Here is a 19,501-nt window from a genome sequence, read left to right on the forward strand (position 1 = left end):
CCTTGTCATAGAAGGAGATCAGGTTGGTCAAGCAGGACCTGCCTTTCATAAACCCATGCTGACTGGGCCTGATCACCTGGTTGTCTCTTATGTGCCACGTGATGGCACTCAAAATGATCTGCTCCATAGCCTTCCCCAGCACTGAGGTCAGACTGACAGGCCTGTAGTTCCCCAGATCCTCCTTCCGGCCCTTCTTGTAGATGGGGGTCACATTTTTTAACCTCCAGTCAACTGGGACCTCCCCAGTTAGCCAGGACTGCTGATAAAGGATTGAAAGTGGCTTTGTGTGCACCCCAGTACCCTTGGGTGGATCCCATCTGGCCCCATAGACTTGCGTGTGTCTTAAGTGGTGTAGCAGGTCGCTAACCATTTCCCCTTGGATTAGGGGGGCTTCATTCTGCTCCCTGTCTTCCAGCTCAGGGGGCTGGGTACCTGGAGAATGACTGGTATTAAAGACTGAGGCAAAGAAGGCATTAATTACCTCAGCCTTTTCCTCATCCTTTGCCACTATGTTTCCCTCCGCATCCAATAAAGGATAGAGATTCTCCTTAGTCCTCCTTTTGTTTCTAATGTATTTATAGAAACATTTTTTATTGTCTTTTATGGCAGTAGCCAGATTAAGTTCTAGTTGGGCTTTGGCCCTTCTAATTTTCTCCCTACATAACCTCACAACATCCTTGTAGTCCTCCTGAGTCGCCTGCCCTTCTTCTCAGTATGAACCTAACTCAGCATTCAGTTTAACACTTAGTTCGACTTCAGACGTACAGAACTTCCCTAAAACTTTTCTTATTGTTGAAGAGTTCAGAAACTACAGTAATTTTCTCTGCAGTTGAGGTGGGGAAATTTATCCCAAAGCTCCCGATTACTTTTCCCCTCGCTTTTTCATTCCTCAAAAACCATTTGCTTAAGATGCAACTGATGTTTAGTCAGTACTATTCATTGCCATGAAAAATTTGGTTCTTTTCATCCAAGACTGTTACCCTCGTGTAGAGTACTCTTGCCAGACATGCTTGAGTCTAAAATAATAAAATGGAGACTATGATAGATGCAGTGATAAAGAGATCAGATAGTGCAAACTAAACACTTGAGAAAGACTACTCTGTACCATTTAAATGTATATAAACTCCAATATACTTACATTTAATTTCTCAAGAGGCTGTCCCAGTGAGTAGATTACATAAGACTGAAGATGATCAGTGTATTTCTGTTTGGCTTCTTTTTTCTCAGCCTCAAGACAAGAAATTTTCAAGCGAGAAAGTGTTGCAAAAATATGATGGAAGTTCTCCATCATGACCACATCTCTGGGTGTTTTCTGGCTTTCATTAGCTACTTTCTCAACTGAAAGAAAAAGGAAGCAAAATACTTAAAATACCAAAAGGACAACCAAATTCAGGAAAACATAACCGATAACCGTAATACCGTCAGAAAAGGAATTCTGTAACATAACTAGTAACAGGCTCTAAGACCATGAAATTTGTATGCCAAAAAAGTCACTTATAAAAAGATACAAAATAGTGACTACATACAGTCATTTACGTAAGTGAGAAACAACCCACATTCTGTGGAGGTTTACAAGCATGCTTTTGTTATCCCTCATAAATTTCACATGACAGAACTATTTAAGAAAAGTCTCATTCCTCTCTTTGCTATAACAAAAATCTTCAATAAGGTGGTGGGGTTTTTTTAAAGCGTACTTCCTAGCCTCTCAATTTTTGCTTAGCTTAATAGTTTAATGGTCAAAGTTACTGTCAATCCCCAAATTTAATAATAAAAATGGATAATCCCATACATAGGTCTCTTACTTTCATCCTGCCCCCAAAGAAACCCAGGGCAGGCAAAAGAAATTCTATGTATGACTCCCTTATTGCACCTAAAAGCAGGCTGAAAGAGGATGGCTTCAAAGAGCGCAATTCTCTATGCCTGTTCATCCATTAATCATTTTGCTGAGACTACCAGGATGCCCACCATCCCCCCACCAAATGATCCTGGGCACCAGAGTATCAATAAAGATCATAAATTCATTTGAGTCAGAACACTGAATTGCCAACTAGGAAGAGTCTGCTACTGCCAATTTTGTTCTTCCCATGTAATTTTATAAACACCTCCCCCAATTCTACCTGAAGTACTACAACTGTCTGACCTGTTTCAATCATTACTTGTAAATTAAATATCCTACTGCATTAAACTTACTGCTTGCACTGATTTTGTACATAATTTTGACTTTGTTTCATCTTCATTCTTTACTTCTATCCCTTATCCTCCCCCATCATAATTATTTGTTAAGTTTGCTCTGTACTTGTCTGAAACAGATTTTTTCTTTTTCGGTGTTTGACTGGCATAATTTTGAACCCCTTTTAAAACATGCTTTTCTAAGTTCTTCCTACACTAGTTATTTTATCTTTTTATAGTTTTGCCTGTCTATTGATGTTTGCTTAGTTTTATCACTTGAACAGTAAATTCTTAAGGACAGAAAAATTGGGTGCAATCAAATAAAAAACATTCTCAAAATTTACTGTCTTATCAGCTGGGATGCTCCTGCTGACTACATACGCACTCTAGTCTACTGTACTATGAAGTAATGTCTCTTCACAATTTCCTAATATGTTCAGAGCCACTATGCTATAATTTCCCCAAACTAGCTTTATTGCCTCTACTGTCTCCTCTTGCTCAATCTTCCCCTAAAAAAGACGTAAGTCTCAGTGGTTGGGAAATACTCTATGTGGAGTTGTTTGAAAATCTGCAGGTAAATCAGCATGGAGAGGTCCGTCCATCCATGTCCCTCCCATTTTAAAAGGGAAGGACAGTATTTCCGGAGTTCATTGGCTTGCATATCCCCCGCTTTTTTTTTGTTTTGTTTTTTTAATGTTAAATAAAACCAGTAGAACAAGGGTGTTGCTGCTGTTTTTCCAGACTATAGCTGGGAAAATAGGGAGGACTAGAGAGCCTAGGCTAAGACACAAAGGACCTAATCTGCCAAGAAGAGTTCTGGCTATGAATTTGACCCTAAGTGGTTTATTTTAGACAGGGCTATGAAGATAAACAATATTAGGGCCAAATGCCAGGTATCCTACCCAGATTATTCTCCTCGTCTAAGCTACACTGGGGGAGAAGAGACAGGAAACCACTTCAGATGGAGCATGTCATGTTGCTGCCATCTCCTCTCTCCCTTCAGAGTCTAAACCACTTCCCTCTATCTTAACTGAAAGTTGCTTTACAGGTATGTACAAAGGGAAGTATCTACAGTTTGCTCTTAAAAAGTATATTACAATCAAAAGGTTTACACTTGCTCTCCTACTGATAACAGAGAGAACCAAAATTTCAGCACAGTATCAGTCACATGACTTGCAAGAGACTCTTAAAAAAAAAAATCTGTTAATTGGAGCAAAATTATATATAAATAGGAGGAAACAATCATTTTAGTAACTATGACAACCTCAGAAGACCTACCACTGACAAAAACAGCTCTAATAAGTTTTATGTAGGCTTTATCTAGATCTCCTCGTCGTTCTGCATTTTTGAAAATTGATTCAGCGAGGGCCGCAAATTCTTCAAATTCAGCAACAAATGGAAGGATCCCAACTTTACTCTTCTTTGAGATTTTTACTTCATCCATCTGCTTCATTTGGTTACTCTTAAATTTAAAATAAGAACAGATGTTAGCCTCTAATATATGACTCCAGACCATGTAACAACTAGTAAAAGAAAAGAAAAAGTGCAGACATACTGAAAAACTGACATTTATCCAAACATGGAAATAATTTTATAACTTTCAGTTAGTATATCTAGTCTTCCTCCCTTTTTACCCTCAAAAATTTGTTAAGAAATAAAATTATTGGAAAGAAAAAAAGGAAGATGGGCAAGTAAAACCTTCCAGCTTTTATTCGCCTTTGTTTACTTACTTAGTATTAAGAAAAAAAAAAAAAAGGAAAAAAACCCCCACAAATTTATCCACCAGAAGCAATTAACAATATTCATTCTATAATCTAAAAAGGAACTTCGCTTTTCTGATTCAGCCAAGCTAACAATTCCTTTTGCTACAGGAAGTTTCTTTAATCTTCTACTCAGAAATTTTATTTCTGAGTATAATCCAAAAAAAAATCAGCTTCAGAATATTTTAAGCATTAAACTGATCAAGAATGGTCAGTCTTATTATGTTGGCCTAGAGACAAATTACATTTATGACAATTAAAAAAAAAGTTACACCAGCAACGATGTTTTCACTAAACTTGCCATTATTTCATATAATGCTCATATCGTATTAGCAAAAGGAAGTTTCTGCTAGTAGAAGCTGCCTCTCCTACTGCCAAAAGATTTGCCAATTTATCTAAACCAAGTTTCTGTTAGATATAAGATAGAAATAACTGAACACATGGAAGAGATGTCTATTTGGTATATTATGCTTGAAGGGGAAAAGCAAAACCCTCCTAAGTCCATGAGTCTTGTTTTGGTAAGAAAGGCAGAGAGAGCTATAGTTTACTTGACTGACTTCAGTAATCTCAGTAAGAGTACAAGTTTAAACAAACAAGTAAAAATGTCAACTAGCTCACAGCAGTGAAAGAGTGGTTGTATTTCTTACAAATAGCTAATTATTGAAGAAAACTGGAATGGAGAGGAAAAAGAAACACAACCACCAATTCATTTATCTTTTTTGAAGGTTTGGCCAGTAGAAGAGGAATAAAGTTACTCATTCTCACTTCAAATTAAAAGCAAAAATTTAACTATAAAGAAATGCAAAAATCAAACTGGATAGGAGAGGGCTTCCTGTAATACAGTTAGCTTAATCAGAATAACTAAAGAACTTACAATGCATTTATCAAAGTTCCTTTTGACAGTCACCAAAACATTTCCAAGTGTTGTACTGAGAAAGGAAGCTGGGTCCACATTTTGTGCTGTCCATACATGATGACTCATCTTAACTAACATATAAAGCGAATTAAAGCTATCAATCTTGTCCCCCAGCGCTATAAGATTATTCAGCTCAGGTTCAATACAACGAAATATTTTTGTCATCATTTGTCGGATCATGTCCTTCCTATTAAAAATGCATAAGATAAAAAAATATTACTCTGACAGTTTACTAGGCTATTTTACACATTCTTTGATAACATTTTTAGGATAAATTTATTGGATACAGTAGTCTCATTTGCATTCAACAAGTCTCATGATTTTCAGAATGCTGCTAAGGGAAGAAATGCCAATGCCACACAGTAAAAATCAATGGTCACAGGTATAAAATATTCCAAAAAGTATTTTCTGTGTGGAAGCTGTCACACACTCAAATTCAGAACTTTGCTAAGCATATTTTCCAAAGCATATTTTACACATTACAGCGCCTAGTTTCACTTTGCAAACTATTAGAGAATTAAGCATCTTTTTTTATATTACTATAGACAGAAACATCCATCCTATATACAAAAATTTTTATATTTACTGACACATTCAGTGTCTACGTACAAATTAAGCGTTCACTATTCGTTTTCCCTAAAAGGGAACAATTTCTGATTATAGAGAAAAAAAGTTTTATGTGCCAAATAAATTCACATGTAGGCTTAAGAATTAATAATATACAACAGCAGCACATACTCAGATGATATTGTTTGTGGAACACCAGAAGTGTATGAACGAGATAAAGTTCCTCCGTCCATTTCCTCGACTTCATTCTGTAAGAACAAGGAATGTATATACAGGAAGCTGAAAGCTTGTCTCCAATCCTGTATTTAAGTGGTAAGTATATCTGACAAAACCAAGATAATTATCAGCTTCCCCCCCCAAAGTAGCAAATACAGTGGTTTGCAAGGTGCTGGTAGTTTTCTGGTCACGTTCCCCAGAATACAACACTACCCATAATTACTCCCCATTACCTTCCTACATAGCATGATGAAGTGTTTATTGTGATCTTATGAGGAAACAAAGCCATGGCAGAAGAAACATGTCAGTCCTTCTTTAATAAATTGTGCATTGGTCAGCCAAAAATAAAGATTCTGCCAGCTAATGGAGAAAAACAAATCAGTGATCATCCGGATCACATAATTGCCAGATAAATTCAGGAGTTATCTTTTAAACAGGTCTCTTATGAAGCTTGTTCAATATTTTTGACTTCAATGACAGAATTAAGAGTCATACCGTTGTTGTTCCCGAGATGCTCTGATGTTGCTGTAGTTTGAAAAATTTACTAATGAAGTCCTGTTCTGCCAGACACAGAGGCTCTAGTTCACTTAATACTTGCTCGAAAATCTAAAGAAAGGCAAATATTTTACCAACACACCAAATACTATGAACAGTTAGTAATACTAATTTTAATTGTTGCCTAGGATTTTATACTTTCTATCTTCATTAAGCTTTAGAGGGATTATTTCTATTTAACAGAAATGGAAACAGCTTGTACTTAGATCTTTAAAAGCGATGCCTGCATTTTCAACATAGTCCCTTCTCATCCATATACACTGGGAAGAACAACCTATGTTTTTCCACAACTAGAAGTTTTCTAGTCACAGCCTGAGGAAGGACTTTTGTGCTATAATGAAAACATTTGCATTTTAATAGTAAGTCATGGGTTCTGCCACCCTCTTTTCTGCCTGGGTTGCTGAGGAAGATGACAAAATTAAAAGCCTCAGGGAAGAAAAACAGGTAAACTGTGTATGTAGAAGATAACTGCTCTGTAGAAAAAGTTTCTACATAGCTGCTACAGAAACCAATACCAAGTTTTGTACTGAAATAGAAGTATTCATCATGATTTTTAGTTTTAATCTAAAATGAAACACTATTTTGGCAATAATTCATTCAAATAATTTAATTTTATTAATACGAACTACTGAAATGATGTCAGGTGTTAGACATACTTCTAATCTGTCATCTTTACACAACACAGAATTTTCTCTGCAAGTGTTTAAGGATTAAGACATGCAATAATTTACATAAATAAAACCAATCCAGCCACATAGTAAATCCACACTACTGAAAATTCCCCTAGGAAAAAAAAAATTGAAAAAACCTACTAGGTCAGCGCAGTAGCTTACAACTCTGTATACATTAGTCACACTCACATGTCCCCAGTGGGTGTGAGATAAAAGTCAGAAGAAGTTGAAAAAGATTAGCACAATACTTGTATACTTGTATAAAATTGTTTTAAAAAGCTATCATTTTAATTCTAGACAAGTTGCTGCTGCAGGTGTGTAATAACTGTTTCAGGCATATAATATTTCCTCCCAGAAAAGGACTGAGCAAGGATTTGAAGAAGTCAGAAGAAAAATACTCATTTCCATCAAATAATTCAACAGAGAACAAGAAAATTATTTTTCTCTCTCACTCTGATAACAGCTCCTTTTTCCTCCACAGTACTGAGGAGTTAATTCCACAAGAAGTGAAGAGTACTGTCACTTTTAAAAGTTCGGGGCGGGGGGACACGGGATGACACACCAACAACCAACAAAAAAAAAAAAACAAACCAGATGTGAGGACAGCAGGTTTTTAAACAGATAGAATCATACAATAGTTTGGGTTGGAAGGGACCTCTAAAGGTCATCCAGTCCAACCCCCCTGCAACAAGCAGGGACATCTTCAACTGGATCAGGTTGCTCAGAGCCCCGTCCAGCCTGACCTTGAGATGCTGAGGACACTCCAATAACAACTTAGTGCCATTGGTTAAAGCTGAAAACTGATGGTAACTGTGATGTGAAACCAGTATAAATAAAATTTTAGGGCCATGCTCAAGTCCTGGCTAAAAGAAGATTATGCTTTCTTATCTTTCACTTTTGCTTACATACTGGCAAAATGTGACAGAACACATGAACATTCGTATTGAGAAAAAAAAAAATCACTTGAAGAATCCATCAGTTCAATTCCTATTTGCTTAAAAATGCATATTGGGCTTAAACTTAGTAGACCATTTTTTTCTGCTTGATATTCTTTACAGATCACACTAAGCATATAAAGGAACTAAATGGAATCTTATAATCAGAGAATAATAGTCTGATATACATATTTCTTAGACACTGCCTTTATTAGATGTGTGGTGCATACAGAATTTGAAATAGGCATGTTTTAAGATTTAAACAGTACAGATCTTTAAACTACACAAGAAGGATATGCAAGACGCTTCTAAGACAAAACTAAGCAGAAACGCGATGCAACATTTTGGCTTTACCTTATCAAATTTTGTTCTATCAGCCACATCGAGGTCAGAGGCAGACATGTTTCCCATATCCAACAGTGAGGATGACTGAGACCTACGGTTTCCCGAACTCTGAACAGAGAGTTTATTTAGGCTAGAAGTAGACCCAGTCAATTTTCCAGAACTTCCATGAAGACCTGTGAAATAAAGATGTTATGAAGGAGGGAAGCAAAGGCAGAATAAAATACTCAAGAAGAACAGGTTCATTACAGAACATATGAGATCAAGAGTTACTAGTAGTCCTACATTAAAATCAAACAACTCAATTTTTGTCTAAGCAAATGCTGTTGCTATAAACACATTCTTTTCTCATTACAAGGTAACTGAAATACTTCAGCAAGTTTCAAAGGACTATGCAGCTATATAAGCCCTCATTGTAAAGTATGGAAAAAGGTATAAAAGGAACAAAACTGTGAAATATAGGAACACTGGGATAGATACTCTCCTTGAAAGCTTGGAAGCAAAGACCAGTTATGATCTTCGTGAATGTACTTTGGGCAAAGGCTAACACAAGCAGAAGAGTTAATCCACAAGAGGGAAAAAAACTGAAAAGCTTTATATACACACAGGCACTTTTTAATCTTGAACTTGACCTTTCTGCTGTTAACATCCTTCTGTCTACATAGTTTGCTCCAGCTATTTTGCTGGATCTACAGTCCCACAGTAACTCTACTGCTAACGCTTCCCTCTCCTTTTGATCATAATTAACATTCAGACATGTCTTCCTGATATTCCTTCCCCTGTGGGGCCTTCTCCTAGGTGAGGAGCATCTCTTTTTATTTTTTCCCAAATTTTCAGAAATACTGGAACAGGATGGAGAAAGCTAGTAACAAAGAAGACCAAGAAATCCTCAATATTTGACCCCCACGTAAACCTCTCACATCTCAACCACGAAGAAACTTAAAAGCAATCCTGCAAGTTTCATTTAACTACTATGTTGGTATCTATTCTATGGATGCAAACAAGACAAAGCCTATAGATCTAATAAAAGTTGTTACCTTAACCTACTGGAAGAGTTGGAAAGCTACGACAAGCTCTCAGGCACATATGTATTTTTTAGATCAACTGGTAGGGTGGGAAAACCAAAAGATGTTGCCTTTACCTGCAAACCTTCTCAACTTCTATATCGGGCCATTTTAGCCGTGCTTCATTTTCTGCCTTGCAAAAACAGTGATTCTGCTAATGCTTATTTCATTCTGAACGGAGTGCTTCAGCGTTAAGTACATTTTCCACGATGCAGCACTACATCGTTACATTGACACACATGCATTGACAATACCAACTAATGCAACTAGTTATACTCACTCTCAGTTTCCTGTTTGACAGCACTTTCTTTTCGAGGCAGTGTAGCTGGGATGGATTAGGTTGCAAGCATCAAAGACAAAGACAAGTTAAAATGCAGTTTGCACAAACCATGCACAAGATGCAAGTTAAGCTCTAACTGGAAAGAAACATGCGGAGAACTATAAGCAGCAAGTAACTACATTGCAAACACATTTAGTTGGAGAGGTACTATTCTAGAAATTCAGTATCTAAGCTACATGGAAAACAGCAAGTTTCTAGATATTAAACTTTACTTTTTCTTATAGAGTGTGTTCAAAGAACATTTTTGGTAACATGTATTTAAGTTCTCCCAAATTGAGAAGTCCATTAAATTAGGGTTATATTTGTCAGAGTTAATGTTGCAAAAGACTCAGTTTCCAAGATCAATGATCATATCGATAATAGACGTGAAAAAATTAAAATGTATTTACGTAATTTTGTACTGAGTCAGAGATATTGTCCACCTATTCAATTTAAAAAACACATACCAATACTGCAAAATCATTCATATCAACATGATATGACTGGTTAACCTTTTCTGTTGTTCGCAAATCAGGAAGTTTACATAGAGAATACATCTTTTGTATCCATGCTGCACCAAAAATTGATGACTGCAAATTCGGAGAGGATGAAAACAATAAACATATAGTAAAAAAATTTACAAGGTGTTTTTTTACTTTTCCTGTTTTTTTCAGAATAAAACAGTTTCCTCAAGTGGACTTCAATATGAAATTTAGAGTAAATGGGCATTTGTAGTAAACAGAGAATCCCTAACCAGTAAAAGGCATTTGCATACATACACTAAAAGCAGTATGTGGTATTAAGAAGATCTTGATGAGGATGGATGCTACAAGCCCCCCAAAATGGAGCAGGCAAGCAGAACCTACTGTAATAGAATGAGTAAATACTTCTAAATGCCACAAACATGTCTTAAATACCAGATGTTCTCAAGTAGGCAACACTACTGACAATTATAATGTCAAACTTGAATTTAATTCCAGCCTAGTTTTTAGATCTTGGGGATTTTGGCAGTTTTTGAATAAAAAGGTTTAGGCCTGATATATTTGGCATATGCATCTGTCATGCATTGGTCCCACTTCTTCATCATCCTCAATTTCCAAATGCACAGGACTATATTACAGAATGTGAAGAACTACAGGCAAAGATCAGGCCCTGGACAATCTGGGAGCCATAGTGGCTTTGGAGAAGCCACATCACCAATTCATGGCCAGCGATAGCAAAGCTGTTACTATAGTACACCCTGCACTTGGCCCGTCCTTTGGTTTAAGTCTTGGCTTAAACAAAAAAAAAAAAAAAAAAAAAAGAAAAAAAGACTACTTAAGACAAGTGTGAATGCTCACGACCCAGGTTTTTTTTTTTTTGCCATAAAAATGCAGACAAAGAACCTTGCACTAGCACAGAATGCCAGAATTCTCCCAGCATCCCCTCTGCGTTTGAGGCATTCAAATAGCAGTGCTATTCCCAAAGCACAAAAAGAGGCAAGAACACACACCAACACAGCTTGGAAACAGGTCATCTTTAGTGTTCGAGTACAACTGGAGCATTATGCACCTACACTATTCCTTAAATAAGTTTACTATTAAAAGTGATGTATTTTAAATTAATGTGCAACTAGTAATAGTACAACCACCACCTTCAACATAGAAGCCTTTGAAATTACACACCGTTATAAGCTCTAACAAAATAAATACATAACTTGATATTTAAATGGTGAAATAAAATCATATTTATATAAGGAACAGCTTTTTAAACATACGTAATTTGCTTTCCTTCTTTATAAGATTAGTACTGAGGACTGAAGTTTTTTTAATCCAATTCATTGTCAAATTCGATTGTGGCCTCAAATATGCAGCCGTTACTTAATGGCTTAATTACCATTCATAAGATTAATAATTCTAGGAGAGTCCCCACTGGATACAGCTTCCAGTTTTGGCTTTGTGACTGGTTCCTACCAATTTTTAGAGGACTGGGCACTTGGGTCAAGTTTTGCATGTCAGTCAGTCACCAGCAAGACTCAACATAAACATATTCTTTGTATGTTTGTGAAAATGTAGTTTTACAAAAGAAATCAAACCAAGAGAACTGGTTAAAAAAACCTTTGCTACTCTCCCTCCTTCACTATTCTGTGCAAAGTTCAAACATGCTTGAAGTTCACACAAATACATGACAGAAGCCTTCTCAAGGTGCAGCCCTTATGCTGGTGAATTGAAGGACCTCTTTCTCCAAAATGCCTCATCACTCCATAACGTTTACAGAAGTTAGGAAATTGCTACAAAAACTGTCTCCTCACAAATACAAATCACAAAAGAAGTGCCAGGATAAAGTGTTTAGAATGTTTTAGAAATCAATTTGTATTAGGATAAAGTGTTTTGTTCTTGCAGTAAGACAGCTTTTCAAGATTTATGAATTTAACTGTTCTGACGACACATTATGGCACCACTTGCTCTCCATGTCCAACAGCTTGCCGAGACTTATCTTTCCAGCCTCCCCCTCCCTCAATCAAGCCTCACCACCCTCCTGCTTTCTTCCTTTCATTACTTTTTTCTGTTCTCTACCATCAAACTTCAAAGCATAAGTTCAGGACCCAGAATAGGCTTGACGGAACTTACTAGTTAAAGCTGCACATGATTTCTGAATTTAGAATTCGGAAACTGGCAAACTGTGGCAAATATAAGTATTTTAAACAAGTTTTGAAACAGTGCACTTTAAAATATAGAATGGACAATATATAAATACACCTATATCACTGTTGTTTTCTAAGCATTCAGGGTTTTTTTGTTTCGGGGTTGGGTTGTTTTTTTTTTTTTTTTTTAAAGCTTCACTTCCATACCTGTAATCCTAGCAGGAATACATACTCCCTTAAACAGAAAGACCTACAAGTTAGCAGTCTTTCTAGTTTCAGATTACAAAGGTAAATCCCTCTGAAAACACAATGAAATACACAAGTTTCCTTGGGCAGAATTAGCATTAAAATTAGCTTCTTCAAAATCCACCCAAAACTTATTAAAAGCAGAAGTAATAGCAGAAGGAACACACACAGATGTGCTGCCTGAGCTTTCTTTAATTAAAAAGTTGATTTTCCCAGTTTCTTCCAGTAAAAAAATGGGATAGTTCAAGTAATAAAATATGGTTGGTAGTTTGTTAAAAACTGAGTGTAGATTTGAAAATGTGAGAAATACCGTATTTTATCTTTCTATCTTGACCAATTTCACAAGATTTCAGTTGTGCTACTTTGGCCTTGTGGAAGTCAGAAATTTTACCAATCGTATTTTTCATCCAACTTCTTCCACCTTGCCAAAAGTAAGCAATTTTACACCATTATAAAATTGGCCCTAGGTGTTGCAATGAGTATTTTATAAGCAAATAATAAGATTCAAAGCAAGATATGCGCCTCCTGGAAGCTTACCAAACTTTTTTCCTTCTCTGGTTGTGCCTGTCATCTTGATCTTGGCAACTTCAAAGAAATCTTTTATTTCCCTTTCATATAGTCGTGATAAATAATCCATATAATTCTTAAAAGAAAAATGTAAAGTTAGTTAACAGGTATAGATATTGACTTCGTTCTGTTACTGTAGACTGAGGTTAAACCACGACAAGTAAGTTCTACTAAATAACAAACTGTTTTGGACTATATATGTATATATATATTCATGTAGCATGCACAAAAATATATTCATGATATTTAAGCAGGTTATATTAATTTTCCTAGTGAGTTCATGAAATTGCTACTTCACCTCCATAAGGAAAGATATGCAATGTGGTACATACAAATAGGATTACTAGTGGTAGCATCACAGAATTCAATTCGAGGGTAGAATGGAGAAAGTTCAGCATCATTCTCTGTAGCCTCTTTTACTAGACTCCTACTATGCAAAAAAAAAAACCCAAACAAATAGGATGCCATTCCTATACATCTTCCTGAGTACATGACCTCCTTTATTACTATTCTCACAAGGAAAACAGAAGACCAGAAAACTTTGGGAGGCACGAACTCTGTGTGCCTACTTACTACAAGATTCAATCAACCCCAAAATAATTTGTTTGCAACACTGCTAAAAATAAGCTCAAATTTTGAAAAGACAAGAGACATAACAACTGAAGTAAGTTTGAAGATTATCTGGTTTGTTTAGATTTTTAGTACAAAGGTTACAATTATGTTTTATTTATTGACAAAGATCACCCAAGAATTTTTTTTCCTATGTTCATAAAAATTTTGTTACTTAGCACACTCAATACATAAATATGTAAGTCTCTCAATTTTTTCTTAGAAGATCACAAAGATGTCAACCATTCATTGACCATTTGCCTTACGCTGAAGGCAAAAGAACAAGTATTTCAAAGCCATTTTAAGAGTCTAATTTAAATCCTCCACAGTTGAGTTTTTAAGAATGACAGTACTTTAATAAAAGACGACTTGTTCTGTAAGGACTAACTTGCCCTTAACTTCTATCTAAACATTTTCTATACTTCTGTAGTAATTTTTTTCACTCCGTCAGTTTTAAACAAGGTAGTTAAAAGTTACATATATACAAAGCCAAAATATTGCTATTTAATCTACTTTACAAGACACTTCTTAAGTTTTTGATACTCCCAGGTGAAATGAAGGTCTGTTGAAATAAAGATGTCACATAGGCAATAAGCACATCAACATGAAAATAGCTTAATTATTTTTCTTACTGGACTGTAAAACAGCAAAGTTGTTTTACATAAATATTAATATGTTACGATACTTTAGAACAGAGACATAGAATCTTGGAGAAAAAAAAAAAATATGGGATACAACAAATACCAAAAAAATGAACTTTCCTATTCCAAAGAGGAACAAGAAAAGAAGAGCAGTGAATTAAATTTAATATAAAGGAATATTACAAGGACATGCACATACACACAGGCAATTCTTTTGACTCTCAAAAATAGTATATTATGTACATTCTCTAGCATCATTTCAGCACTTCACATACCTTTGTTAGCCCTTCGTATTTTCCATAATCTGTGTTCTTGAGCCACTCCATCAGTTTAGCATATCGAAGTAAATCTCTGTGAAATGGATGGTGATTGGGTAATGTCAATTCAGCAGAGTGCTGGGCAAGAGTAGAACTCTGATCATGACCCTTGATAAAAGAAAGTATTAAAGTAAATCTGGAAGCACTATACAGATGTACTAGAAGTTTCCTGAAAAACTTAAAACGAAGACAGCATCCCATTCAGACAAACAGAAAAGCATCAAGATATCTTGCATAGAAACAAAGTCTAGAGACGCAGATTGAAAAGATGCCTAACATAATATGGACACAGAGATATTACAGTTGTGGCAGATAATGCATCTTAGTAAGCTTGTTCATTGTAAGGCTCTCGCTGTTTACCACTTCGCCTTCAGGGTTGAGTCAATTTGGCATTTTTTGCAAAAGAATACAAGGTACACCCGAGTGAAGATTTAATGACAAGTGTTCAACTGTTTCTGAAAAATTCTAAGACATTATTACATTATTTCTCTAAACAAACAAAAAAATAAAATCCATAGATGTTGTTCCTATATACCGTAAGACATTTCAAGTCCCCAGTCAATGGCCTAGGTGTTAATGATGAGCTTTATGCTACGCCTCTGAAAATCTTCTCCAATTCAACCCACTTTAGTCCACTTTGGCCAAGCCTTGGTCAAGTCTCAAAAACATCAGTTCACACACATTCTCTCCCTCCACACAAATGCAGACACACATACGCTTTCAGCAAACATTTACTAGAGTTAAACAGTTTACAACATGCAGCATAAACCAATCCATTTAACAGCAAGCTCCTAACTTCACACTCCTCCTTTTCTCTGGCTTATCTCCTGAAAAAACACACTACCCTTTAAGTGAAGATCACATCATATTGCTTGAACAACATATGGTTTAGCTTTTTTAAGCTTTCACTTGCTTGAACTCACAAGCTTCCTGGGCAATTCGGGAAGCAAGCAAGGTAACACCACAGTTCGGCCATGTAGCAGAACACACAACCATTAGCCCTGGGTTAACGGAGGGGAGGCTGCAACTTAATTTCAAAATGGCTTTAATATTTTCTGTAAAGTCTTTTTTTACCGGGCTCGCAATAAATACAGCAACAGAACTTGATCTTAAGTATAGTTTGTGCCATGGCAGCACAAAAAGATTGTCCTAATTGCTCTCCAATTCCTGTGGCATAACATGCGGGGGGTTTATGCAGGTCAGTCAATGTCAGTCCCTGAGAGAGGAAGCATTCCTGGACAGTTCTGTCTTGGATGTGACAAGCTGGCAGAATACAAGCTCTACAGTTTAAAAACTGCCTTTGCATGTCTAAGTTGGAACAGAAGCCAGTTTGGATCACAGAGTCAGAACTAAAGCAACTTTGGCTCACCCTTCTCTACTGTTTTGGGTACTAATCAGTTCAAGTCTTTGGGTAAAAAAAGCCCTAAAAGCTTCCACAATACATTCACAGATTTTTGTTTTTAAAAAGTTAAGATTTGAGTCTTGATATTATTTGTAAAAGACTAACCTGTACTACATAATGCAATGCGAACATGCCAGCTTCTGAGTAAAGCTGGACTACTTTTTTGTATCCAACGTGAATATGCACTTACTTCAAGTCCTGTTCTCTTAACTACACAAGCTGAGACACAAATGGACCCAAAGAAACAAGTCCTAGACAACTTCATTCATTTATTCTCACAGACAATGGGGAAGAGTCACACTGTTAATCTCCCTTCTAAAAACAATCTCGTAGTCTGACTCCAACAAAAAGCTAACTTTGTAAAGTGTAATTATTGCAACATATAATTTGGAATTGGAATCCAGCCAGCATTAGCCACACAGCTGCTGATGTGATTACTGAGGTCATAGTTGATACTGTGTGTACTTCTGGGCGTGCATATAGCAAATATTTTCAACAGATCTTTGATATGCCTTTATAAAAAACTAGATATAGAAAACCATTTATGGTTCTCTCTCCTATCCCCTGGTGTGCAACATTCCTACAGCATGCATTTTAATGTTCAAGTTCATTATAGTTTAAGGTAATTTACCTGGTGGCTTTCACCACTTTCTTCAACTAAGTCAGTCCAAAGGCTAGTTCATATGACTGCTAGAAAATACTCAGCTATCCAAATTTTTATTGCTTCTTTCATCTAACAATTTTATTCCTGTCCCTTTATTACATACAACTTTTTATTTTTGCTTAGCAGCTGCATTCTTCATAAAGCTAGATGACAAATCCCCTCTCAAGATAAATTTCTCTCTCCAAGCCAACTTTTCCACAGGACTAATCATTCTGGTTGTCCTAAATCATGTCCTGTTCCAAGTCTGCTCCAGAACATTATGGAGCTTCTAGCTGTACCTTCTCCACCTAATTAACAGGCTTCCTCTCACTACACCTACATTTATACTAACTGTTACCAAATGATACTGCAAATTTGTTATTCAACTATTTCATAGTTTTCAAAGCTTCAAACTATTTCATATTTCAAAGGCAGAAAGCCCAGAGTTGCCTTCTAATTCAATGCTTATCTCCTGAAAAAACACACTACCCTTTAAGTGAAGATAACACACTACCCTTTAAGTGAAGATCACATCATATTGCTTGAACAACATACGATTTAGCTTTTTGTTGTTAAAAAAATCTTTAAAGTTATAGACACACAGTAAGGTTAATCAAATATTATTAGGACATAATAAAGACAACTACATTAACTGTTAGTAACAGTTACTGCAAACAGTTTTTAACACTGCAGTGAATGGCAATCCAAAGTTACATTTCTGTTTAAAGCTTTTAAGATTTATTCTCATTTTTACGTAAAGGAGATGAAGCACCTTAATATCTTACAACAGTAGTTTGAATCACAGCATTGGGTTTGTTTGCTTTTAAAAAAAGAACAATTTCGTACTTCTAAGATAATATATTTAGGCCGAAATTTCAACGCAACTTTGGTTTTCCATCTAATGAGTTCCGAATCAGAATATGTCTTGCTTGTATTAGCAGCTACGTCTTGCTTGTATTAGCAGCTACCTAGACATCATTGTGTTTTCATTTGCCATTTTCTGCCTTAGTTTTTTCTGAAGTGCTTTATTTTTTTGAAAGAAATGGTCTAAAAAAATAATGCAAATCTTCAGATGTTAAAGGTAACAAAGTATTCCAGTTAGACTTTTCAAAAACATGGGACTGAGAAATTGCTGTATTTTATTAATCAAAAAAGGTCATTGTAGTAAGATAACACAAAAATCTGTTATACCTCCAACACTTGAATCTGCACCTCAAAATGAAGTACACAACCTTTTTTTTTCTTTTGCAAAAAGAAAAGAAGGCTTTGCAGAGGCTCATCTCTTGAGTTAATGAAGAGTTAATGAACTCTTCCTGCTTAACCTTGCAGCGAGATCCTACTTTTTATCTGCTGATTAATACCTCACAGCTAACAGCAGGCTGAAACTTTTCAGAGGGCAAGTTTATATGAAAGACAATGTGAGGTCACTATTAGTACCAGAATTAAAAAATAAATAAATAAATAATTGCAAATTGGTAATAGCATTCTCGATAGCACTGAAAAGTCTCTTTAGAAGTATTTAATCTAATACATGTAGTATTACATAGTAATAATAATCTCTTACCATTTTTAAAAATAAAATCCCCAGAACATAACATCAGAAAAGGCATTCTGTTAAACAGCCATTTTCAGATGCAAGTCCAATATTGAAACTCTGTGAATGCATTTACACAGGACTTGCACAACATAGCTTCTACTTGCTCATTTAGAGGCCAGGACACATAGCCTGTGCTCAGTTTTTCAAAATATGAAAAGTAACAGGAGAAACATACCTTCTTAAGAACAGAAACTAAAGGCAAAAAGTTTAACATGCTGTAGAACTGGAATTCTTTTGCAACGTGAAGAAAATATAGGAAGCACTTATCTTTGCCATAAAAAGCCAGGCTTATACTCTCAAATGCAATTTTCTATACAATTATCCAGCATAACTCTATTCCATTTTCTGCACGCAGTCTAATACATAAAAACAAAAACTTCTAAAACTTTGATTGCGCTAATATGTGTAAAACCGGAATTATTTTTTATTTACAGATATTACAATTTCACACAATTGCAGTATCTGTACAGTTGTACACATATTGCTATTTCCTGAAAATATTCTTCCTCCATACATCTCAATCTGTCTCTTAGTAATTTCTGGAGATCAGATCAGAGGAATGTTATCTCAAACAGATAAACAAAGCTTGAGGGCTGATAAAAATAATGGAAGTGAGAAGGGGCATAAGTCTGATGCTGTGCAATTGGTAAGAATAAATTTCTTTTTGTAAAGCCAAAGATGCAGCTGCTAGTTAGATAAGTCAAGCTCAAAAAAATTAGTTAGAAAAGCTTGTATCAAACCCGATGTACTCACTGGAACTGAAAGATAATAGGACCTGTTATAGAGTTGAAGGAGGGTCTGAGTAAACTAATTGGAGATAAAAAAAATACAGAAATTAAAAAACTGATGCTAAAAAAGACATCTAGCCTTTAGGAAACAAGTCTTGGTACAGTGATTTCTGAATATTTCAAGTTAAGGCTCAAAAATCAAGGTTTAGACATTTTAGTTTGTATGTTTTTGGTTTTTTTATGGCCCTTGAAGTTCAGACAGCAAGAACTCGAATGTTCTCAGCCTCTGACACCCTTTAACAAAAAAGTCAATGCTTTTTCTCCTCAATTAATCAAGCCTTACAATTAAAATAAATCCTTATATATCACATGTGTTTAATTCAGATAGCAAACCCACTAAAGAGAGGTGTTTTGGGTTTTTTTTAAAATGTAAGAGACTTTTGTAGGCAACTATAGTTTGGTATGCTTAGTAATCTCTCTGCCTGAAGTGCCTCCAGCAGTCCATTTTCTGATTACATCCAGAACGTGTCCAATTTTAGGTGGACTGTTTTTCTTCTCAGGAAAAGTTTGTGACCCAAAACTTCATATAAAATAGTAAGAAATAATACCTGCTG

General features: G+C 35.7%; 1 protein-coding gene across 1 annotated transcript in view; it reads right to left on the reverse strand.

Annotated features, from left to right (window-relative positions):
• The window catches only part of EXOC1 (exocyst complex component 1), a 33,112-nt gene that overhangs the window by 3,971 nt on the left and 9,640 nt on the right, over positions 1–19,501 (reverse strand). The window contains exons 9-16 of the mRNA XM_009335140.1: positions 14,476–14,636; positions 12,921–13,026; positions 8,144–8,307; positions 6,124–6,234; positions 5,584–5,660; positions 4,804–5,032; positions 3,448–3,631; positions 1,139–1,338 (exon numbers count right to left, since the gene is read on the reverse strand). Of these exons, the coding sequence (XP_009333415.1) occupies positions 1,139–1,338; positions 3,448–3,631; positions 4,804–5,032; positions 5,584–5,660; positions 6,124–6,234; positions 8,144–8,307; positions 12,921–13,026; positions 14,476–14,636 (1,232 nt within the window). The remainder of the gene's footprint in view (positions 1–1,138; positions 1,339–3,447; positions 3,632–4,803; positions 5,033–5,583; positions 5,661–6,123; positions 6,235–8,143; positions 8,308–12,920; positions 13,027–14,475; positions 14,637–19,501) is intronic.

This window comes from Pygoscelis adeliae, unplaced genomic scaffold (assembly GCF_000699105.1).
Source record: "Pygoscelis adeliae isolate BGI_AS28 unplaced genomic scaffold, ASM69910v1 Scaffold21, whole genome shotgun sequence".
Lineage (NCBI taxonomy): Eukaryota > Metazoa > Chordata > Aves > Sphenisciformes > Spheniscidae > Pygoscelis > Pygoscelis adeliae.